Genomic DNA, 25,661 nt, shown 5'->3' on the forward strand with positions numbered 1-25,661 from the left:
TTTGCTTAAGCATTAAGTCTTAGGTTACAAGCAAACATGAGTAGAATCGATGGTCAGAGATATTACGAATAAAATGCCAAATGGAATATTCACAATGAAGCTGTTAACTTGGTAGGACAACAGGAATATGGAACAGCAGGGAAAGAGGCTCTAAGAGATGGCAGATCCTGAGGAATTATTTCTATAAACTTATGTAGGTTTCCAGTGGGAAAAGCAGAAACAGAACAGCAGTGAAAGTGGGCAATGCGACAGCAGGCTTTAACCTGTGACTTTTGGTCCCATATAGTGATTACACTATCCTCTGTACAGCTACCAGTTTTCAAGCTGATTTACTCTAAAATTAACCATAGAACTGGTTTCCATACGACTCTTTATCCAAAATGTAGTCTTTCAGAAAAGTGAGCAAACTTTTTCTATACCACTCTAAAGAGCAAAACTGTGGGTGGACATTACAATGAAGTAGAATTTAGGTCAATATAAAGAATCATGGCCAGGCGTGGTGGCTCATGGCTGTAATCCTAGCACTCTGGGAGGCCGAGGTGGGAGGATTGCTTGAGGTCAGGAGTTTGAGACCAGCCTGAGCAAGAGCGAGACCCCATCTCTACTAAAAATAGAAAGAAATGATCTGGACAGCTAAAAATATATACAGAAAAAAAATTAGCCAGGCATGGTGGCGCACGCCTATAGTCCCAGCTACTCAGGAGGCTGAGGCAGGAGGATCCCTTGAGCCCAGGAGTTTGAGGTTGCTGTGAGCTAGGCTGACACCATGGCATTTTAGCCCGGGCAATGTGGGGAGCGCGGACGCCATTGCAAGATGGCGCCGATTTCCGGTGGCTTGGCTGAGGTAAACAAGTGTGGCGCATGCGTAGTACATCTGTAGGTCTGTTATATAAGTATGCATATGAGGTTTTCTGGCTTGGCCTATTGGTGACCGCTTGTGATTGACTTTGACCTATCTCTGTTACTTCCTGTTTCCCTGAGGGTATATTACTGTGTGAGAGCTTGTGCTCAGGGTCTTCCGCATCTTGAAGCTTAGAGGGATCCCCAATAAAGCACTGTAGAAGAACTCCTGTTGCCGCGTCTTCCTTGCTGGCGAGGCGGGCGCGACAGGGCAACAGAGTGAGACTCTGTCTCAAAAAAAAAAGAAAAAAAAGGAATCATGCAACAACTACATCTGCTAACAGTAGAATTGCTACTGCATGAAATAATGAACTCCATATTCAATCAAATCATCTCAAACACACCATGGCAGGCACAAAGGCTATAAAGATGAATTCAAGTGAGTCCTTGACTTGAACAAGTTCAATGTCTAGAAGGCAGTAATCACAAAGGACTGTAAAACAATCTGAGGTGGGCCTTGAAGGATGATTAGGCACTCATTAGCCAAAACAGACTGGCGGTGATAGGTTGGGGAGGTGGTGGAAAAATACGAGCAAAGGTGCAGAAGCATGTTGTGTCCTGGGAGTGTCAGTCCCAGGCACACAGGGTGGATGTGAGCAGAGGCAGGGATGAAGCTGGAGTGCAAAAGGTCTTAAATATCACGTTAAGTTAGAACTGTTTATACAGGTCATGAGGAAGAAGTGACACGAAAGCTTAGCATGTGGGAAATGTCATAATCTGGTCTGAATTTTAAAAAGGTAACTATGGCACTATTGTAGAAAAGTGAATTTAGGAGCTAGGAGCCCAAGTAAGAACATACAGGCATAGCTCAAACAACAGATGATGCAGACATAAAGCATTGCCAGCAGAAGGACAGAGATGAGGGGAACAATATATTAGATGCTAAAAACATAAAATCAAAATGGTTTGATGACTGTGTGGCCAAGGGCGATCTCCAGAGTTCTGTAACACAGATCTGCTATTCTGTTACAGGTTGAGTATCCCCAATCCAAAAACGTGAAATCCAAAATGCTCCAAAACCTGATACCTTGAGCACCAACATGACGCTCAAAGGAAACTCTGACTGGAATGACTGGTAAGTAAATCTGAAAAATTCTGAAATCTGAAACACTTCTGGTTCTAAGCATTTCAAATAAGAAATATTCAACCTGTACTTTCAAATTGTGTTCTGTGAGTGTGCCCCAGAGTTTAATTTCAGTTTAGTGTTTTTTTGGGAAATCTAGGCTGCATGAAAACCATTCTCTTCTTTATTTAGAGGTTTCTAGTGAAACAAACAAAGTATCACCAAAGTCTCTTCCAACTTTAAGATCCTATGAAACGCTAAAGATATCATATATATACCACTGCAAAGATTTGTATAAAGTTTATGTACTGCTTATCAAATAAGATATTCTAAATTAGTATTGATCTATTTGTTTTAATATTACATTTTTTAAAGATAGGAAATATTAGTAGAATTTCTAAGCTTCTATTTAAGAACTCTAATTACAGCCAGGTGTGATGGCGTGTGCCTGTAATCACAGCTACTTGAGAGGCTGAGGTGGGAGCATCACTTGATCCCAGGAGTTCAAATCCAGCCTGGAAAACAGAGAAACTGGGTCTCTAAAAAAATTTTTTTTAAATAAAATAAAATAAAATAAAGAGCTTTAGTTACAGGCTATTAAGCCAATTTTCTGTTCATTACAAACAATGCTGCAGTGGCATTAATGTGAAACTCGGGAGACAAAAGGAACTGTCTTTAAAGGTGGTTCTTCCTTATGAAAGTCACAGAAATGTTCTTCAGATGGCTGCTTTCTATAATGAGAAAACATTGTAACAACAAAATTCAGTGACTAAAGGATAGAGGAGATGAAGGAAGGAGACATTAAGAGAAGATGGCAAGGTTTGGACCTAAAGAATTGGAAACGCTAACAGAAACAGCTAACAGAAACAGGAAGATCGGGCAATGACTGCCTTGGTGCTGGGGACAGAGAAGACTCTGATTAAAAAGAACATCCATTCCCCTCCAGATACCTTTGCCTTTAAGGGTCTTACAGTGGGTGTTGGTTTAAGATAAATCAGTAAAATATATAGTTGACAGAGATAAGTGCTAAAGGGAAAAAAATGAAGAGGAATGGGACATAAGAAATCCTATGGTTTAAACGTGTCCCCCAAATTTCAGGTGTTGGAAACTTACTCTCCAGTGTTGGGAGATGGGACCTTTAGGAGGAAATTAGGTCAGGAGGGCTCTGCTCTCATAAATGGATTAATGCCACTCCCACCCATGTGGGAATGGATTTGTTACTGTGAGAGTGGGTTTGGTACGGCAGCAAGTGCAGCCCTCTCTTGCTCTCCTGCCATATGATGCCTCCCACCATGTGATGACGCAGCAAGGAGGCCTTTACCAGATGTGGCCATGCGATCTCAGACTTCCCAGCCTCCAGAACTAAGAGACAAATAAGTTTCTGTTTATTATAAATTACCCAGTCTCAGGTATTCTGTTGTAATAGCATAAAATGGACACAAGAAACAAATTTTTTAATTTCAGTTTTAATTTTTTCAGAAACAGGGTCTCGCTCTGTCACCCAGGCTAGAGTGCAATGGCGCAACCATAGCTCACTGTAGCCTTGAACTCCTGGGCTCTAGCAATCCTCCCACTTCAGCCTTGAGAGTAGGCAGACACAAGTGTGTGTCACCATGCCTGGCTAATTTTTAAATATTTTTAAATATTTTTTTTTTTTTTTTTGAGACAGAGTCTCACTTTGTTGCCTGGGCTAGAGTGAGTGCCGTGGCGTCAGCCTAGCTCACAGCAACCTCAAACTCCTGGGCTTAAGCGATCCTCCTGCCTCAGCCTCCCAAGTAGCTGGGACTACAGGCATGTGCCACCATGCCCGGCTAGTTTTTTCTATATATATATTTTTAGTTGTCCAGATAATTTATTTTTATTTTTAGTAGAGACGGGGTCTCGCTCAGGCTGGTCTCGAACTCCTGACCTCGAGCAATCCGCCCGCCTCAGCCTCTCAGAGTGCTAGGATTACAGGCGTGAGCCACCACGCCCAGCCTGGCTGTTGTGTTTTGAAAAAGGAGAAATGAGGAGAAATGAGGAGATATGTAAGAACCTTTTACAATAATCTACATGAGATGATGGCCTAGAACAGCCAGGAGGCAGTGGGGTAGTGAGAAGAGGTAGAATTCTGGATCTATCCTGAAGGTAGTGCTTGCTCAACAGATGGCTACAGAGTTTGAAAAACAGAGAAGTAAAGGACGACTCTCAGAGCTGCCAGAACTGTTGCGGGAAAGACCGCAAGAGGAGAAGGAGTTCTGAAATGTCAGGTTGAGACGCCTGTGAGACATCCCAGCGGAAATGTCCAGAAGACAGTCATCAGCATACACACAATGAGCCATCAGACCAGATGAGATCACCGAGGGAGTGAGTGTAGAAAGGGAAGAGGTCCAAGGGCTGAAACCGGGAGCATTCCAAGGTTAGGAGGTAAGAAGCCAGAGAACAGAGGCACTGCAAAGAAGACAGAAAGTAGATGGAAAGCTGGAACTGGGAAAGAAGGAAAAATAAAGGATTGATATAGATTTGGGAAGTGTTAACGAGACTGAGTTATTAAAAGTTGAGAATAGATAATTCTTCAGATTGCAAACTTTATCAGAAAAAAGGAGAAGGTTAAAAATTGTATGCTAAGTATTAAAAATGTCAAGGATAGGCAGGGCACAGTGGCTCATGCCTATAATGCTAGCACTCTGGGAGGGTGAGGTGGGAGGATTGCTGGAGGTCAGGAGTTCCAGATCAGCCTGAGCAAGAACCAGACCCCATCTCTACTAAAAACAGAAAAAGTTAGGGGGCTGGGGGGAGGGGATGGGTGTATGCCTACATGATGAGTGCGTTGCGCACCATCTGGGGAATGGTCATGCTTGAAGGTGCTGACTCGGGGAGGTCGGGGGGAGGGGATGGAGGTATGACTACATGGTGAATGCCAGGGGCACTGTCTGGAGAATGGACATGCCTGAGGCTCTGACTCAGGGGGATGGGCGGGACACGGACAATGTATATAACCTGAACTTTTGTACCCCCATGAAGAGCTGAAATAAAAAATAAAAAGAAAACGAAAAAGTTAAGCTGAGTATGGTGGTGCATGCCTGTAATCCCAGCTACTTTGGAGGCTGAGGCAGGAGGATTGCTTGAGCCCAGGAGTTTGAGGTTGCTGTGACCTATGATGACACCACTGCACTCTAGCCAGGGCAACTGAGCTAGACTCTGTTGTCAAAAAAAAAAAAAAAAAAAAAAATGTCAAGGACAGAGTTTCTTTTTTTCTGTTTGTTTTTAAGGATAGAGTTTCTATGAGAGGAATAATCAAAATAAAAATACCAGAGAATTACCAAAGAGAATAACCACTGGGTGCCTTTAGCCATCACCCAACCAAACCACAACATTAAAAATTCGAACCAGGGAGGAGAGGGGAGGAGGGGAGGCAAATAAACTAACCTAATGGGCACCATGAACACTATTTGGGTGACAAGCACACCCACAGCCAGGACTCAAGCATTACAAAAAATGATCCATGTAACCTGAAACATTTGTACCCCCTTAATATTTTGAAATTTAAAAAAATAAAAATAAAAACTCAAACCATTTTCAGTGCCAATTCCTAAAGCCCAAATAGATTCTATAAATAAGAAACAAGAATATGTATATTTCTCCACTGTTTACTCTTTGCTGTGTTTAACAACTTTAATCTACCTAGCATGCTGGTTCTATGACTAAACAGATAAATGACATTTCTCACATCACAATTAAACACTACTCTAAAATAATGGAACATACAAAAAAATAGAACTACAGAAATTATAAAAGGCAGAAAAGAACACAAATAAGCAATTAAAAAAAATTCAGCTACTCAGGAGGCTGAGGTAGGAGGATCGTTTGAGCCCAGGAGTTCAAGACCAGCCTGGGCAACACAGTGGACACCATCTCAAAAACCAAAAACAAACAAACAAACAAACGTCACGAAAGGACCCTAGAGAGCACATATTTCTTAAGGCTTATTTCAATTATTATGAAGCCTCAAATTCTCACAATCTTGAAACAAATACTTAAGTTTTTAAAATAACCTATTTTTTTCCTATTTGAATAGTAATATAGTAATACATGTATCTAAATATAGAGCTATAAAATATATTTTATTATATTAAGAAAAAAGCGGCCGGGCATGGTGGCTCATGCCTGTAATCCTAGTCCCTCTGGGAGGCCGACGCGGGTGGATTGCTCGAGGTCAGGAGTTCGAGACCAGCCTGAGTGAGACCCCGTCTCTACTAAAAATAGAAATAAACTATCTGGACAACTAAAAATATATACAGAAAAAATTAGCCGGGCATGGTGGCGCATGCCTGTAGTCCCAGCTACTCGGGAGGCTGAGGCAGGAGGATCGCTTAAACCCAGGAGTTTGAGGTTGCTGTGAGCTAGGCTGACGCCACGGCACTCACTCTAGCCCGGGCAACAGAGCAAGACTCTGTCTCAAAAAAAAAAAAGAAAAAAGCATAAGCTTATTGGAGCAAATTTAGAACATAAGAAAAGTAATTCTATCACCTGGAGGAAACTACTGCTTAAACCATTTAAAAACATGGCTTTCAGAAAGGATTTTCACCAAATGCTAAGAACTGGGGGTAAGAAAAAAACCAACTTGTCAAACCGGTTAAATGAATAGTCAAGCTCTAAACTTTTACCTTTCTATTTAGAGTTAGGAAGTGACATTTCATCCACAGGAATAAAAGTATATTTGCCTTACAGGTGGGGCTGGCTCAAGAGTCACAAATATCACACATGTAATAAACATTTATTTTCCCAGGGGGGTTCAATAAAATTATTTTCAACTAGAAAAGCAGGTTTTAGCTTGACCTGCAGGGACAAATATTTGAACTGAGCAGTGTAGATTAACGAGTGCTACTGGAGAAGTAACATAAAGAAATCTGGAATGAGGGAACCACGAGCCATTGTCCTGACGCATATGCATCTTGTCCTGAAGGTATATGTAATATTACCTAGTTTCACAAACGGACACACTGTGACAGAATTTCTACTTTGCTTACACTAGGCACTGTAGTAGCTCCTACTTCTCTTAAGGTGCTATATATTTACAGAATCTGATGGGCCGCTCAGTTCACAAAGTCATAAAAACAATAATGTAATAACAAGCCTCTTCACAATGCTACCTTACTGTGTCTTGCTTAAGTTTCATATACATAATAAAGTAGAGCTCTGCTTCAGAGATGTCAAAAATAAGCAACTACCCTACTAGTAAATGCAATTTGGCAATATGTGAAAAGCCTCAATATATGTGAAGGAAACCAGAATATGTCACTCTAAAATATGCCTCTTTGAAATAAAAATTATTGTTGAGCTGAAGGCAACTAAGAAGTAGCAAACAGAAGAAATTTGCTCTCTTTCCCCCTCTTTTCTGCCTAAAGCCAGGAAATAACTTCTCCTTTACTGGAGACAACTCTATAGACTCTTATCAGCCTAGAGACAGCCCCACAGGAATCTGTAAACAAACCTTACTCCATTAGTTTCCTCCTTGCCACGGTTTCCCATTCTTGGAAGCCTAAAACTCTTTCCTTTGTCTTGCCATTTTCTCCACAAATGTATCATTCTTTGTTGAAGACGCTATATAAGCCAGAGTTCTAAGCCATTGCTTTGAATTACTTTCATCCAGGTTTCTTCCACTTGATGTGTGCTGCATGCATTAATAAACTTGTTTGTACTCTGGGAGGCCGAGGTGGGTGGATCGCTCGAGGTCAGGAGTTCGAGACCAGCCTGAGCAAGAGCAAGACCCCGTCTCTACTAAAAATAGAAAGAAATTATCTGGACAACTAAAATATATATAGAAAAAATTAGCTAGGCATGGTGGCGCATGCCTGTAGTCCCAGCTACTCGGGAGGCTGAGGCAGGAGGATCGCTTAAACCCAGGAGTTTGAGGTTGCTGTGAGCTAGGCTGACGCCACGGCACTCACTCTAGCCAGGGCAACAAAGTGATACTCTGTTTCAAAAATAAATAAATAAACTTGTTTGTTTTTCTCTTGTTAATCTATCTTTTGTTATAGGGATCCCAAATAAGAACTCTGAGGGATTAAGGAAAAAAATAGTTTTCCTCCTCAACAACTCCATACAAAGAATGTTTAAGTGTTGTTTATAATAGCAAAAAATATATCAGCAACCTAAGGGTCCAACAAAAGGAACTCATTTAAACACTGGTACATTTCCACAATGGATCACTGTTCAATCCATAAATATTTTAAGATAAATATATACTGGTATATTCATAATGCAATAGTGAAAAACAACACTACAAAGTGATCCCATTTCTGTAAGAGTATGTGAAATCTAACTGCGCCAGGCTTCACCATCCTGTGAATGTCATACTTTTCTTCTTACCGTTTTATGGCACAAGACTGGATCGGCTTAAACGCTAGCTTATTGGTTCCCTTCAAAGTATCCCTTCAAGTTATTTCTAAGTGTCCTGAAAAAAGATGTGTCACATAATAGCCACCACGTCTGTCAACTACATTTATCACGGAGGATCCATCTCTCTGCTTTGATCCTCACTGTACCCTCACCACCGCCCACAGTGTCATGTGGAGAAACTTCCTCCCTGTCCATCCCTGGTTGACATGCTAATGTCAGAGCCAAAGGAATGAACTCCACAGGCACCTAAAGCTTCCGAAGCTGGGAAAGAAAGGCCTCCTCTCACTCAGCAGTTCCCAAGCCTGTCAACACACGCAGACAGACGCCAAGGAAAGGGGAAGTGGTTTCCAGTCGCACCAGCCCAAAGTACCCTGTTACACACCTATTTGCCAAGAAAAAGGTCTGGGAGGATATACACAAATTTGTCAACAGTGGTTATCTTTAAGTATTCTGGACTTTTTTCTTTTCTTTTTTCCTTGTCTGTGATTTTATAATTTTCTTCAATGAACAGAGTTTGTTTTTGAGGCAGGAAAAAAAACCCCAATTTTTGAAGTTAAAAAACGAAATATTTAAGTAGCAAATACATTACTGAGAAACATTTCCTTACAGAGCAAACTGTAAAAATAATTTATGACAAATATTCACAATCATCTGGCCTCAAATCTGCCCCCAGTGCCAACCATCCTCCTGGCCCATTGGCACTTACATTCCTGAAGACATTCTGTGTCTGTGCAGTAGGACTGGGACTGCCGCAACTGCAAAGAATGAGAAGAGAGAAAGTTAGCTGTTAGAGTTAACCAAAAGTGGACAATAATTATTAGAAAGGTCATGTTTTATTTTTAGTAAATGCTACCACATTACATATTGTACCTTCAAAATCTGATACAAACACAGAGTACATTGAGGGACTGTCTACTTTTTTCCTGTTGAAAATAGTTTTCAAATACAATGTGATCTGGTGTAATTCATCTATTTAAGTTAAGGAATAAAAAAAAAATCACCCATGACAGAAACTCCTGCTGCCATATGTAATTAGGCTTCCCAAAGGAAAAGTGCTAAACTGTAGAGCACTAACTGAAAAAAGAGTAAACACCTTTGTTAATGAGATTTTTTCTTCTTATTGAAAATCAAAAGCAGGTAGAGAAAAAAACAGGTTCTATTTGTAAGAAAACGCACCTTTGAAAGGAAGAAATATAATTTTTTCTTATATCTGCATAAGCAAACAGTAATTGGATAAATAAGAAACAAATAGGCCAGGCGCGGTGGCTCACGCCTGTAATCCTAGCATTCTGGGAGGCCGAGGCAGGAGGATCGCTTGAGGTCAGGAGTTCGAGATCAGCCTTAGCAAGAGTGAGACCCTGTCTCTACTAAAAAATAGAAAGAAATTAACCGGACAACTAAAAATATATATAGAAGAAATTAGCCGGGCGTGGTGGCGCATGCCTATAATCCCAGCTACTTGGGAGGCTGAGGCAGGAGGATCGCTTGAGCCCAGGAGTTTGAGGTTGCTGTGAGCTAGGCTGATGCCACAGCACTCTAGCCCAGGCAACAGAGTGAGACTGTCTAAAAAAAAAAAAAAAAAAAAACGAAACAAATAAAAGGAGTTACCACACGGCACACGGGGTGGTAGTGGGACAGCAGAGTAGAGAGACTCTGACAGAGATGAGAGCTAAATTTTTCAATGTCTGTATTTTCATATAATCTGATTTTTGAATCATGTGATTATCAATTTTAAGAAAATATTAAAAAATAAAAAAAGCCCATCTTATCAATAACATAGGTCATTTACACATGTCTTCACAGGAACAGGGTCTTGATATGTTACCCAGGCTGGTCTCAAACTCCTGGCCTCAAGCAATCATCCTGCCTCAGCCTCCCAAAGTGTTGGGATTACGGGCATGAGCCACAACGTCTGGCCTGGGTCATCCTTTTAGAAATGTACAACCTATGCTGAGGCCTTTTAGGATGTTTAGAAATGAAAATCTCATAAATCATAAAATAGTGATAACTAATACATAAGAGGCATACACCTTTTCAATTCAGTCTCATTACTCATTACATCTTCTTTCCGTGACTTGAAGTTGTTTGGGAAAGCAACTGTAGAGCAGGGGTGCTTAGCTGGTTCAGCATGGGCTCTCCAGAAAGACAAGCCTAGATTTAAAGTCTGGTTCTGCGGCTTCCTAGAATTTCAACACCTCTAATCTTTAGTTTCCTCATCTGGTAAAATGGGGATATAATATTACCTATATCTCAGAGAACTAGTGAGAATTAAAATAAATAATACATGTGAAATATAGTTAACAACCCAAGACATGTTAGCTTTTATTACTGTGCCACACATATGGCCTCATCTAAACAATTACTGGAATTAACAACTATACAAATCATTTTGTAAATTATTCTCTAAGATGATCAGGTTTGCTCTGGTATATACCACTAAAAGTAATTCTATTTGAACTAGAATGAGAAAATAGACCTTAATATACAAGTATGTTGTATATCTCAACCCTTTCTAAATATGAAAGGAATCAACCCAAAAACTCTTACTAAAATTGTACATTCTAAAGAAATTTTTAAAAACACTATTATGCCCTTAAGTCACAAAACAGACCCAACAAACCCCAACAAACCTCTTAATGTGCATATATTTTAAGTTTTATGTTTTCCCAATAAGTAATATGTATACACAGTACAAAATCTAAAAGTACAAAAGGATATTCTGTGCAAGGTAAATCTCCCATTCTCTCTTTCAGCCTCCCCAGCACTCAGTTTTTTTTGTGATTTTCCAGAGATGTCCTTACATTTTCACAACATGTATATATTCTTTCCCCATTCCTCTCCCACTTCCAAGTAGTATTGTAGAGAAAGTAAAACAAAGAGATTCATTAGGTTAAAAGATCTGGGGAACAAATAAGAACTATCACTTAGATATTAAATATGGAGTAAAAATAATTTTCCTACTAAATTGATTATCCTGGGTTTAATCTTTAGCAACGATATAGCAGATTTCTAAATTTATAGATGAAATGTAAATGACCAACAAATCATCAGCTCTTTGTACCAAGTGCTGCCCTTGTCTTGAGTCTGACTTGCTGCCTGGCTGTAGCTCAATGATATTTATGAATAACACGATTTCCATGTGAAAAGCCCCTCAGTTTTTATATATCCATGTCCTTACACATCCACTTCCATGTACTGCCCCATCACCAGCCCTGGCTCCTTCCTCACCCTCCACTAGGCCCATGCTTCCTTCCCAGATGCTCACCTGCGCTTTTTTCTCCTTTGTTAATATCCAGGTCTGAGTTTCACCCCATACCCTTGTAGTCAGTGGGTTTGTGGTCTACAACAGGGGTCACCAAACCACAACCTATAGGCTAGAGGCTTGTTTTCATAAATAAAGTTTTAGTGAAACACAGCCACACCCATTTGTTTACATATTGTCTGTGGCTTCCACCACCACAGCAGAGCTGAGCAGTTGCCACGGAGATCCCGAGCCTACAGTATTTACTATTTGGCCCTTAAATCAGTGAACGTTGCTAATAACAATGCCCGGTTAAAGATATGGAGGAATTACCCATGAGGTAAGACAAAAATATTTTTGTCTAGGCATAAAAAAAGTATTCATTTAGAAATGTGAGATGCTTATTAATTATGTTTAGTTATGTAACAATCATTTATTCACTTACTCATTCAAAACATTTACTGAATGCCTACTATGTGCCATGTATAGTTCTAGTGTAGAGTAGGACTAAAACAATATTTTAGTTTGTTTGATGGTGACTTGTTTTTTGCTCTTAGCTAACAGCCAAATTCCGCTTCTGTACACAAAGCTTGCTTGCTTATTGCTTGATTACGATAAAGAGCTAAAACCATGCTCAAATGCAGTTAAAAAAAAAAAAAGAAAAAAACCGCACCGCAGGTGGCTTCCTGGTAGGGAGGCGGCTGTGCAGGGCGAGTGTCCTTGGGGAGAGAATCTCCTGGGAGGGAATCTCTTGGGAAAGAGTCTCTTATCAGAAATAACTAGCAACAGACTCCAGCAAAAGAAAAGTATAAAAGCTTTGTTTTTACCCCAGGGCGGGGTCCTGGTTCGTAAAGAGACCACTGCGTTGGTGCTCTGGGACCTGGACCCTAGCTCGAGCTAGTCAAAATAAAACTCCTTTGCCTTTGCAGCCTCAGTGACTCTGTCTTTCTGTTCCCGGGGCCGAGGGGAACCGGCTCTAACACTAGGTGCTGAGGATATGGTGTGAAAAAAAGGTTTTACTCTTATAGATCACAGTCTTGTGGAAGAAATCAGACAATTAACAAATATATTATAAAAATGTCAGAAAGACATGCAAAGAACCAAAATACAATAGCAGGACAGAAGGGCAGCTGAGTAGCCGCTTTAAATTAGGCGATCAGAGGCAGTGACACTTAAGGGGCTATTTACATGACAGCAGAGCATCCCAGGCAGAGTAAAGAACTAGGAAAGGCCCCTAGGTGAAAAGGTGCCCCTGAGCTACCATTGAGGGACCAAAAGGCCACTGGCTGGGGCACTTAGCTGCTGTACTTAGTTAACCTCAGAACCAAATAAATTCTTTGTAAATGCTCAAAATTCATCCCAGTTTGCTGTTAATGTCATTTGTCTGACTACCTCCCACTCTAAGACATACCAATATATAACAGATACCTATATGTTTTATCACTGTGGAATAGGAATACTTTTTCATCATATAATATTTGAGATGTATTTAAATACAAATATATTTTAACACAAATGTCAAAATTTACATATTACTTTTTACTTTATAACAAATAATTCACAATTTGTTATAAATTATATAACAAAATGACATTACAGAATGCTTAGGAATTAATTTGGATTTACTCACTATCCTAATATAGTTATCATTGTTACATATTCTTTTCTAGTCTTAAAATATGCACACTTTCACATAATTGCAATTATTGTAACAAATATTTATTAAGAACTTGCTACATCCTAAGAACTTTAGCTCATTATCTTACGTAATCCTCACAACCATTGCAGGAGGGAGGTACTATTATTCCTACTTTGTCAATGAAGAAACTGAATTTTGAGGAGGTTAGCTAACTGAAATCCAGTACTAATTCCAAAATCTAAATTCTTAAACATAATTCCATTCTATTTTACAATGAACAAAGTTTTATATCATAATTTTAGAGTATGATTAGCATGAAACATTCTCTAACCACAATTAGAGGTTACAAAATATTCTAGTGAGTTGGTGGGGTGCTGTGGCTCATGCCTATAATCCTAACACCTTGGGAGGCAAGGCCAAAGGACTGCTTGAGGTCAAGAGTTTGGGACAAGCCTGGGCAATATAGTGAGACCCCTTTTCTACAAAAAATAAGAAAAATTAGCTGGGCATGGTGGCGCATGCCTGTAGTCCCAACTACTCAAGAGGCTGAGGTAGGAGGATCACTTGAGCCCTGGAGTTCGAGGCTGCAATGAGCTATGATCCTGCCACTGCACTCCACTCTGGGCATTAGAGAGAGACTCTGTCTCAAAAAAAAAAAAGGCTGGGCACAGTGGCTCATGCCTGTAATCCTAGCACTCTGGGAGGCTGAGGCGGATGGATCACTCAAGGTCAGGAGTTCGATACTAGCCTGAGCAAGAGCGAGACCCCGTCTCTACTAAAAAAAAGAAAGAAATTAGTGGCCCAGCTAAAAATATATGTAGAAAAATTAGTCGGGCATGGTGGTGCATGCCTGTAGTCCCAGCTACTCAGGAAGCTGAGGCAGAAGAATTGCTTAAACCCATGAGTTTGAGGTTGCTGTGAGCTCGGCTGATGCCATGGCACTCTAGCCCGGGCAACAGAGTGAGACTCTGTCTCAAAAAAAAAGAAAAGAAATAGTTATTCACTTTTTAAATAAATCATATCCTTACTTCCTAAATACACAGTTCAAAATTGGTAAAACCAATTGTATCACTAACTATAGAAGGACTATCTAGTCTTCCAGTGCCTAGATATTGATAAAAAGCATTAAAATTTGAAAGAAAGAAGCCCCCTAAAATTTTGTTACTAAAATAAAACCCAAAAGTTAGTCATGTGATTAAAAAGCCTTCACAGCAACATGGAAAATGCTAAATATTATTAAATGGGGGGAAAAATATACATATACCATAGTATCTACACATATTTGTTAGAAAGATCTGGCAGGCTGGGCGTGGTGGCTCATGCCTATAATCCTAGCACTCTGGGAGGCCGAGGCGGGAGGATCGTTTGAACTCAGGAGTTAGAGACCAGCCTGAGCAAGAGCGAGACCCCATCTTTACTAAAAATAGAAAAAATTAGCTGGGCAGCTAAATGTAGAAAAAACAAAAATTAGCCGGGCATGGCAGTGGGCACCTGTAGTCCCAGCTACCTGGGAGGCTGAGGCAGAAGTATCACTTGAGCCCAGGAGTTTGAGGTTGCTGTGAGCTAGGCTGACGCCACGGCACTCACTCTAGCCCAGGCAACAGAATGAGACTCTGTCTTAAAAAAAAAAAAAAGATCTGGCAAAATACACATCAAATTCATCTAGGGAAGCAGGGAATAAGTCAGGTGTGGAGAAGTGAAAAGGCGCTTAGTCTTATTTTTACTGTATTAATTTTTTAAAGAACATATTCATATATTATTTATATAATTAAATATTTTACAAAGTTTAGAGAACATACCCAGCAAAGATACATTTGCTGGGTAGAGAGGTCTCTCAAGAAACTTTCAGGTACACATTTTTCTTCCAGGAAAGGTCCGGCAGGTCTTAAACTGATTGATTTAGGTGCAGTAGACCCCACAACTTACAGGGCTTTCAGGCCTACACACAGGAACCTGACCAAAGTAAAGGTCTGCCAGATCACATGCCTATAGTACTTTAATACAGAAACAAATTTCAGTAAATTAAAGATGTAGAAGTTTTAATTACGCTGTTCATATTAAGAGCTGAAATATATAAAGATCAACAATTAAAAAAAAAGAGGATTACCTGCATTCCAAATCTTAGGTTACCACAGAGAACAGGAAAAAATACAACAGCATAATCCAAGTTCATATTTCTAAATCCATCTGTTCTCTCTTTCTGGAACTCCTATCATTAACAAAAGGAACAATATACTAAGAGACAGCCAGTCAAAGAGAACAGCAGGAGGAAAAAGTAGGTAGAAAGGGAGAAGAGGGTGAGGCCAGAATTCTACAAATGATTTCAATGGAAGAAAAAGTCCCTTTCCAGGCTGTTTTCATGGTTGTAAGGAAATGAGTGATTTTTTAATTTAAAGAATACTAAAGCTATCATTTGCGTTGTGGTTTTAAAAAAAATATTAAAGTAGTTATAAGCAAACACCTGATTTTTCTTTTTATTTTTCTAGACAACTTAAAAAAATGATTTATGATGAGACTGAGGTTTTATGCTGGCATCCTTCTACATACGTAGTGGAATCCTACTGCTGCATCACTAAAAGTCTGTATTTATCACTCACTGGGCATGTTCTCATATTGAATAAAACACAGAATTATATGTGACATGGTAAAGATCTGATTTTAAGACTCATGTGGTGGCTCACGCCTGTTCTAGCACTCTGGGAGGCCGAGGCGGGAGGATCACTTGAGGTTAGGAGTTTGAGACTAGTCTGAGCAAGTGTCAGACCCTGGCTCTACAAAAAATAGAAAAATTTTCCAGGTGTGGTAGTGCACTCCTGTAGTTCCAGCTACTCAGGAGGCTGAGGCAGGAGGATCTCTTGAGCCCAGGAGTTTGAGGTTGCTGTGAGCGAGGCTGACGCCACGGTACTCTAGCCTGGGCAACAGAGCGAGACTCTGTCTCAAAACAAAACAAAACAAAATAAAACTCTAATTAGAGTACAGTTGTCCCTTGGTACCAAAATCGAAATGCTCAAGTCCCTTATATAAAATAGTATAGTATTTGCATATAACCTATGCACATACTCCTGTATACTTCAAATCATCTCTAGATTACTTATAACACTTAATAGAACGTACAGGCTATTGTAAATAGGTGTTATTGTTTTATTATTTGTATTATTTTTATTGTTGTATTGGTATTTTTTATGTTTCCTGTTTTTCTTTTTTTTTTGAGACAGAGTCTCACTTTGTTGCCCTGGCTAGAGTGAGTGCCATGGCATCAGCCTAGCTCACAGCAACCTCAAACTCCTGGGCTTAAGCGATCCTACTGCCTCAGCCTCCCAAGTAGCTGGGACTACAGGCATGCGCCACCATGCCCGGCTAATTTTTTCTATATATACTTTTAGTTGTCCAGATAATTTATTTCTATTTTTAGTAGAGACAGGGTCTCACTGAGTCTGGTCTCGAACTCCTGACCTCGAGCGATCCACCCGCCTCGGCCTCCCAGAGGGCTAGGAATTACAGGCGTGAGCCACCGTGCCCGGCCCTTATTTTTCTTTTTTAATATTTTTAATTCATGGTTGCCTGAATCCGTGGAAGCAGAACCCAAGGATACAGAGGGCCAAATGTATTATCAGAAAAGAAAAACTGTCAGTAATATAAGATAATACCTCCTTTTTTTTTTTTTTTTTTTTGAGACAGAGTCTCACTCTGTTGCCAGGCTAGAGTGCCGTGGCATCAGCCTAGCTCACAGCAACCTCAAACTCCTGGGCTCAAGCGATCCTCCTGCCTCAGCCTCCCGGGTAGCTGGGACTACAGGCATGCGCCACCATGCCCAGCTAATTTTTTCTGTATACTTTTAGTTACCCAGCTAATTTCTTTCTAGTTTTTTAGTAGAGAAGGGGTCTTGCTCTTACTCAGACTGGTCTCGAACTCCTGACTGAGCTCAAATGATCCTCCCGCCTCGGCCTCCCAAGTGCTAGGATTACAGGTGTGAGCCACTGCGCCCGGCCATCCATTTTTTTTTTTTTTTTTAATGTTTCTGAACATTCCTGAGACAAACAGAAGCATACATTCACTTGGCAAAATACAACTGCATTAAGAATAATCTAACACTCCTGTAAGTCAATCATGTAATTGAATCCTAGGAAGGACACATGCCAAGAGAGTAAGTAAAGCTTTGTCATGAGCACCCCAAAATGGGCATTCTTTGTACTACACTCATATCAGCCTTGAATTTAAACATTGTTTGTTTACAATGTATAATTTTAAATAGCCCTATAATAATATAGTTAGGCAGTCATTTGCTTTACATTCCATATTGCAGATAGACAATAAAATGAATGAAAATCAGACTTACATTCTTTGTACTAAAACTTACATAAGTCCTGATGACACAGCAGTAAAGAGGAGTTTGAACTGATTGTGTCCATAAACCCTTAGGAACAGCATAAGTTTTTTCTATTTTTATAGATTTTTTTATTTTACATTCTGATGAGACTAAGTCCCACCAATTTATATATCAAAGAAGGTAAAAGAGAAGAAAGTCTTATTAGAACTACTGAAAACCCAACAAGGTGGAATACGTATTTTTTTCAAATCGTATAACTATAGTGGCATTTAAAAATTTTCTTTAGTGAAAAAGTCTTCTATACTGCTAATTTTTATATATAACCGTACTACTTATAATGCCTTTGAAGATGCTTAGAAAGTTTTATAATATTTTTCAGTTAATTATTTGAATACATAATGGATTCATATGGTTTTAAAATGTAAAAATACAACGAAGAATCTGCCTCCTGCTCCTTTCTCCTACTCCACCCTTAATCCCACATACAGTGCTTTTTAAGGTCCTTGAAGGAGACCAACAGGCAGTGGAGCAGAACATGATGCTAAAAAGAGACAGCACAGGGCCTGGAGCTGACCTGTAAGGGTTGAATGTGCCTCTGCTCATTTGTAAAAGGAAATCCTAGTACTTACATCAGAGGCTTTCAATGGGCTAGGCCCCCTTCAAATCTTCCCCACTGTAACCTGTCTGAGCTATATCACTATGAACCTCTTTTATGCATTTACAAACATATTATGCTGTCACTCAGTCATACTATACACCCTTGCAAAAGCATTTCTGGCTTTCCTTAGCATTTCTCTGATACTTTTAAAATACCAGTTTCTCCTTGTATTTCTAATAGTTTCTGGATTCTCTGTTGTTCAAGACATAAAGGTTCATATCTTCTTGATGATTTTTTTTTCCTGAGACAGAATCTGACTCTGTCACCCTGAGTAGAGTGCAGTAAAGCGCAGTGGTGTTATGGTAGCTCACTGCAACCTCAACCCCCTGGGCTCAAGCGATCCTTTTGCCTCAACCTCCCAAGCAGCTGGGACTCCAGGCACTTGCCACCCTGCCTGGCTAATTTTTTCTATTTTTAGTAGAGATGGGGTCTCACTCTTGCTCAGGTTGGTCTCTAACTCCTGAGCTCTGCAATTCTTCCACTTTGACCTCCCAGAGTGCTAGGATTATAGGCATGAGCCACTGTACCAGCCAACTCCTATCTTTTGTTAATATTATTCCTGTATTCCACTTGATTGTTTGGCTTTGATTTGTATTTTGTCTCAGATTAAGAGCATCACATTCTTTGGATGGTTTTTTCCATTCTTTTTTCACTTTTCTACAGTATTTTGTTTTCAGTGGCTGTCTTCCTTGTAAATAGCATCTTAAAATTCCAATCTCTTTTAATAGGGAAATATACTCCACTCACACATAACGTTCTACTGTATGTTTTGTATTAACTATGTTTCCCCTCTTTATTTTTCTTGCCTGCTTTCATAAGCTTATTTGAGTTTTCTTTCTTTTTTTTTTTTTTTTTTAACCCTGATTCTCCTCCTATTCTAAGGTTCTCAAATGCATCAGTAATACCTGCTAGGGCATTCTAGATATCTGAGAGGCAGATTTTTGGTTGTTACATGACTTAAAAATGTCCTGCCAGACATTCACAAAAGTGAAAAAAATGAGCCTATACTCTAATCCCATTTCACTGAAAAACACAAAGTAATTTTTAGATGGTTTTACTCAATACTTAATTTTTCAAGGAATTTCATTAGACTTTAGCATTTAAATCAGGGAAGGTTATAATTAGTTTTATTTAAATCTTTACTAAGAATTGTCCATCATTTCAGAAAATCATTTGTCACTGAAGACCAACACAACAAACATGTATGAGTCTGCACTTATAGCCATAACATTCATGACTTTTTATATGTTAAAAGTATCTAACTATCTCATCTTACCTTCTCATGTAGCTGTGCCTGAGTACATCATGGTCTTCTTTTATTTCTTCAATGGCTTTGTTTGTTTTTCTGCCCATATTCATTAATGAAGGACTAGCTCAGTGAACAGTTAGAGTATAAAAACAGTTTCCCTAACCAAGGAAGCATGCAGGCAGGCTAGACAGCCTCTTAACTCTCAAAGCAGGGAAGGCTTCATTTCAAAGCTTTATAGTACGTTTCATTCCTGAACCAAGCGTTCTTTCTCCTACCACTGGGGCAGGCTGGGGTTACCTTTGCTTTCCTCTTGGTCCTTAGCATCAAGCTAGGAGCCTTCCCCATGCATTATCTCCCACTTTTTAAATAAAGCAATTCTCATGGTTTTAGCCGGGTATCAAAGGCCTAAGCCAGTCACTTTATATTCCATAGAAGGGAAGAGACAAACAGATACAGCTATTCAACAGGCCCATTATTTCCTCTTTGTACTCACCGAACTTGGAGCATTTTGCTTTTTATTTTGATAGTTTTAAATTGTCTTAATTATTCACATATACAATTTACAAGGTTTGTTCTGAAAAAGAACAGCTCCTCATCCTTCCTACCCATTTCCTTCTCCAGAGACAACCATTTTTAACTTTTAGCCGATTCTTTTAATATTTACCTCCATGTACTTTATATATAAATAGGCATTATTGTACTTCATGATGCAATACCTACAGATGCACCAGTACAGATTAAAGAGCTAGTTCTCCTTCCCTGACCCTACTTTAAATACACTCTTCTCATCTCCTAATAATTGTTATATCATAAAGTTGTTTAGTTCAATACTCAAATTATGATATTACGATGACTATGTAAATGCTCTTCACAGTTGAGCCACATGGTAAACTGTACTGTAATTACCTTTTCTTTTCTGTTCTATTTTCTTCTGTTTCTTTATAGTCAATAATATTCTTTTTTTTTCCCCATTTACTTGGTTTTCCATGATTTTTCACAACTTGTTTTCAGTTATTTAGATCATAAGATGTCTAAACTCATGAGGTATTCTATCAATTCATCTTTCTAAAAAAGTCTTTCCCAGAGCCATGGGCCCCTCCCAACTAAGCCAGCTGCCCTGTAGTCCTGGTGCACGGGTGCCACCCTTGGGTGTCCCTTCACCATTTTCCTGGAAGGTATTTTTCTTCTCATATGTGCTGGGTCTCTTGCTTTCTGCCCTTCACTTTTTAGTCTTCTTTCTTGGCATATGCCTTCATTTTGGTGAAAATGAAAGTAACTTCCTATGAAAGTGCACTTGTAAAACTTTTGAAGGAGTCCCCACACCTTGACTGATAGTTTGTTCAGTTGGATACAGAATGCTGGATTGGTAATTTCCCTTCAAAATTTTGAAGTCATTGTGTCAATGCCTTCTAGTTTATAATTTTCCTGTTGAGGAGTCTAAAGTCATTCAGATTCTCAATCCTTAGTATGTGACCTGTTTTCCAGGAATAGCAAGGCATCCAGAATTGTTAGAACAAAGACAACAGATTATGCAGGGCCATGTAAATTTTGTTTTTTTTTTTCCACTCTGAGTCTCATAGGAGCTAATATAAGATTTTGAGCAAAGGAGGAACATTTAGCTGACTTATCTAAAATGGATCACTTCAGCTGCTGTGGTAAGATTAAATTTGAAGGGGGTGGGGCCTGACAGGCAGGAAGAAGCAAGGAGATCTATAAAGAGGCAAAATGCAGTAGTAATCCAGGCAAGAGATAATGGTAGATTAGACCATGATGTTGCATTGGAGGTGTGAGAAATGGCTGGATTCTGGATATATTTTTGAGGTTGAGCCAAAAGGATTTGTTTCTGTATCAGATATGGGGTTAAAAGAACAGGGTTAAAGATGACCCAAAGTTGTTGCCTGAGCAATCAGATAATGAAATGAATAGGGAGACTGAGAGAAGTATGAGCTTGGAAGCAAGATAAGTTTGGTTACACACATGTAAAATGCCTATGAGTTACCCAAATAGAGATGATGTACCAACAGTTGGATATACAAAAGTCTGGAATCCAGAGGCAGCAGTATCTTGGTCCAACTAGCACTGGGGCATGACTTTGGCTCTCATTTTGACGATTTACCCTCCCTTTCATCCTACTCATTTTTCACGCCAGGTTCTCCAATGTGAGCCACATAATATCCTTTTAATAAGCCCTTTTCTCATTAAATCAGCCAGAACTTCTATTACTTATAATAAAGAACCTTAACTGACATAATTACTGAATCAGGAAAAGAAGTTGGATTGATTGACTGTTTTTTTTTTAGAGATGGAATCTCACTGTCACCCAGGCTGCAATGCAGTGGAGTGATCATAGCTCACTGTAGCCTTGAAATCCTGGCCTTAAGCAATCCTTCTGCCTCTGCCTCCCAAGTAGCTAGGACTACAGGTGTGTGCCACCACATCCAGCTAATATTTCTTTTCCTTTTTTTTTTTTTTAAGAGATGGGGTCTTGCTATGTTGCCCAAGCTTGTATCAAACTCCTGGCCTCAGGCAATCCTCCACCCCAGCCTCCTGAGTCACTAGGATTATAGGTATAAGCCACCATGCCTGGCAGAAGTAAGTTTTAAACTGTGAATGAATAAAACTTTATTGAAAGGAACATAAATAATACATAAAAGTAAGATGGGAGGATAGCTTGAGGCCAGGAGTTTGAGGCCAGCCTGGGCAACATGGCAAGACTCCATCTCTTAAAAAAAAAATCATAAAAGATTTATGTATAGTACATTTTAGTTTAGCATTATTTATAGTAGTATATAGTATACTTTATTATTTATGAAAAGGAACTATGATAAAATCCTAATTGCTCCTAAGTTGTATGTATTAGCAAAGCCATCTATTTCCACAGAATATACAAAACCAAACCACAACTCAGTATACAGCTACTGAGCTAACCCATAAATGATCATTAAAATTTTCAAGTTTCCCCAGGTTTCTACTTTCTATGAGCACTTTAAATCCTTACAAATTGATGACATTCTGACTTCCAAGAAAACTCAATTTTATCATGAGGTCAAAAATAACAAAAATTCCAAATTAGTACTTGAAATTAACAAGATGTTACTCTATCATAAGAATGAATTAAAAGTTAGAAAAGTGAGACTATATCTATGCTCTGTCACCATATTGGAACACATCACTATTACATCTATGAGTTTCCTGAGCACAGAGGGATTTAAATTCTCATAGTTATAACTAATAGAGAAAAATTATACCCTCTGATATATTGCTTTTAAAATCTAGGCTGTGAGTTAGCTTAATGTTCCATAAAGCTGTAAGATAACAGGTACTAAGAAAAAAGGTCCTGAAAATTAAAAAAGTAGAAGATAATGTATACATGAAAGGTAGAAAAGCCTAATATATTATAAATGAATACTGATGATGTTAAATGAAAAATCGGTAATTTTTGTTAAATAACCTTTTCCTGATTATAAGATATACAATCACAGAAAATATAGGAAACTATAAAAGAATTCTCACCCCAAATTCTACCACCCAGAGATCACTATTAACATTTGGTATATTTACTTCCAGTCTTTTTTTCCCCGTGTGTGTGTGTGTGTGTGTGTGTGTGTATTTTCTTGATCCTTAGTATGTGACCTGTTTTTATATATACATATATATATGATTCTGTGTGTGTAAACAAAAGCAAGACCACACTAAATGCCATTTTTATATCTTGCTTTTTTAATTTGATAAAAATATATATTTTCATTTGATAAATATATATATTTTTTCCCTATTAAATATTCTTCAAAGGTATTATTTTTTAAAAACATCTGTTTAAGATTCCATCATATAGGCCGGGTGCTGTGGCTCACGACTGTAATCCTAGCACTCTGGGAGGTCGAGGCAGGAGGATCATTTGAGCTCGGAGTTTGAAACCAGCCTGAGCAAGAGCGAGACCCCATCTCTACTAAAAACAGAAAGAAATTAGCTGGACAACTAAAAATATATAGAAAAAATTAGCTGGGCTTGGTGGCGCAGCTACTTGGGAGGCTGAGGCAGGAGGATCGCTTGAGCCCAGGAGTTTGAGGCTGCTGTGAGCTAGGCTGACGCCACGGCACTCTAGCCATGGTGACAGAGCAAGACTCTGCCTCAAAAAAAATAAAAAAGATTCCATCATATAAATGTGCCTACTGGTACATTATAACTTTTCACTACTATAAATAATTCTAACATAAACAGTAGTATACATAAATCTTTGAATTCCTGAACTTAGAGACCTTGTTTAGAAAGCACTTAAATACTAACAAAGTAGATATGACTCAATAATGCCACTTGATTCTGAATTTAAATAAAAGAAGAAACATGCATGAAATAAAAATTATAAGCACAATTCAATTCAAAGAAATGTTTATCAAACCTAATCAGCAAGTTTCTTTAATGAATCAAATGAGTTTCTCAATATTCAATACTTCTATCAGCATGTTATACATGAGAGGATCACCTATCATTAATTTATATTATGTGAAATTTATATTAATAATATATTAATTTATTAATATATTAATTAATAATATATTAATTTATATTAATTATATTATGTGAAAATATTCAGCATAGACTAAAAACATGTGAAAAACATGTGATTTGTAAAAACTCAAACCTATTTTCACATAATGCCAAAGTATTTCAAAGCAAGATTGCCATAAACAATGTCTTTATCAAGCATGGATTAATTTAAATTGCTGTGTCTACACACACAAAGTTAAACATGGCTTTCCTGACAGTCTACTACCAAAGTAAAGAGAATCTTAGAAATGTACAGGGGATCACAAAAAGTAGGGCTTAGTTTTAACCATTTCTAAAAAGCAGCAGAGCTAACAGAAAAAAGCATGATACTAAATTAAAAATAAAAAATACTACTAAAAAATAAAAAGAGGTAGTGACATTATTAAAAAGTGATCCCCTGGGAAAATTTACCACAGTTAAATTTGAAGGCTATTTTTTGTTTTTTTGCCTTATGTTTGATTAAATTTAGACTTAATTTCAACTATCAACTATCAACTATTCACTTCATAAATAAACAGGAGTAAATATTTTAAAAAATATTCTGTCCTCACACTCATCTATTTTTGTGTCAAGTTATCAGAAATATGACAATACCATTATATCTATACCCTCAAGAGTCTGATTTAAGAAGCCTTATAAGGATCATAAATCCTAGTGCATCCTGGCTCTAAAAAGGTATATTATTCACAAGAAACATACTTCCATTCATTACTGGTAAAGACATTGAGTTGGCAGAAAACCTGCTTATTAACTATCAACAATTCAAATATTTGAGCAAATGTGTGTACCTGCCTTTATTAACTCACCCACCAGAATATACCCTCATACAAATAGTATTTTAAAACAACAACAAAATGTTGTTACAGGTTGAGTACCTCTAATCTGAAAATCTAAAATTCGAAATGCTCCAAAATCTGAAACTTTTTAAGTTCCAGCATGATGCTCAAAGAAAATACTCTTTGGAGCATTTCGGATTTTGGATTTTCAGATTAGGGATGATGAAACTGAGTATAATGCAAATATTCCAAAATTCGAAAAAAGGCTGAAATCTGAAACATTTCTGGGTCCCAAGCATTTTGGATAAAGGACACTCAACCTGTATAATGTGTGATATAATAAGAATATACTTCACATTTAATAATGGTCAAATTTCTTATTTTGCACATAAAAAGTATAAAGTACAAATAGCTGTGTATCTAAGCCTATAGACTAAGACAGTCTTAAAAACCTCCAATTCAAATCTCACTGCAGTTGATTAAATGAGACTATCCAAACCCTGCTGTCCAGAAATCTACTTCTTCCAAATAATCGATTTGGATTTGGAAATGTTTTATTATAGAGATTTTTTACTGTCATGCCAATATGTTGGAGTAGGATTTGTTCTGTACCGTAACAGGAACTATGACTTAACAGTACCTTAGCAGGCAAACAAGTTCTGCATAGCCAAAAACAATTTATTTGTATTGATACAGAGTTGAAAAGGCTGCATATGAATGTGTTATCTACCCATGATGGCAAATTTCACCAACGTAAATCTACCATAAAGATAGTAATCTGTTTTCATCTTTAATAAAAGAATTGCTGGCAAATATTTTAATCATTATGACTTAAACCACTGTGGAATTTCAATTATGAAATACTTTTTAGTAACAATC

The 25,661-nt window shown here is 38.3% G+C and overlaps 1 protein-coding gene across 1 annotated transcript in view; it reads right to left on the reverse strand.

Moving 5' to 3' along the window:
* SMIM14 (small integral membrane protein 14) overlaps nucleotides 1-25,661 on the reverse strand; it is a 66,962-nt gene that overhangs the window by 12,497 nt on the left and 28,804 nt on the right. Inside the window, exon 3 of the mRNA XM_045550548.1 lies at nucleotides 9,051-9,099. Within this exon, the coding sequence (XP_045406504.1) occupies nucleotides 9,051-9,099 (49 nt within the window). The remainder of the gene's footprint in view (nucleotides 1-9,050; nucleotides 9,100-25,661) is intronic.

Source organism: Lemur catta, chromosome 4 (genome assembly GCF_020740605.2).
Source record: "Lemur catta isolate mLemCat1 chromosome 4, mLemCat1.pri, whole genome shotgun sequence".
NCBI lineage: Eukaryota > Metazoa > Chordata > Mammalia > Primates > Lemuridae > Lemur > Lemur catta.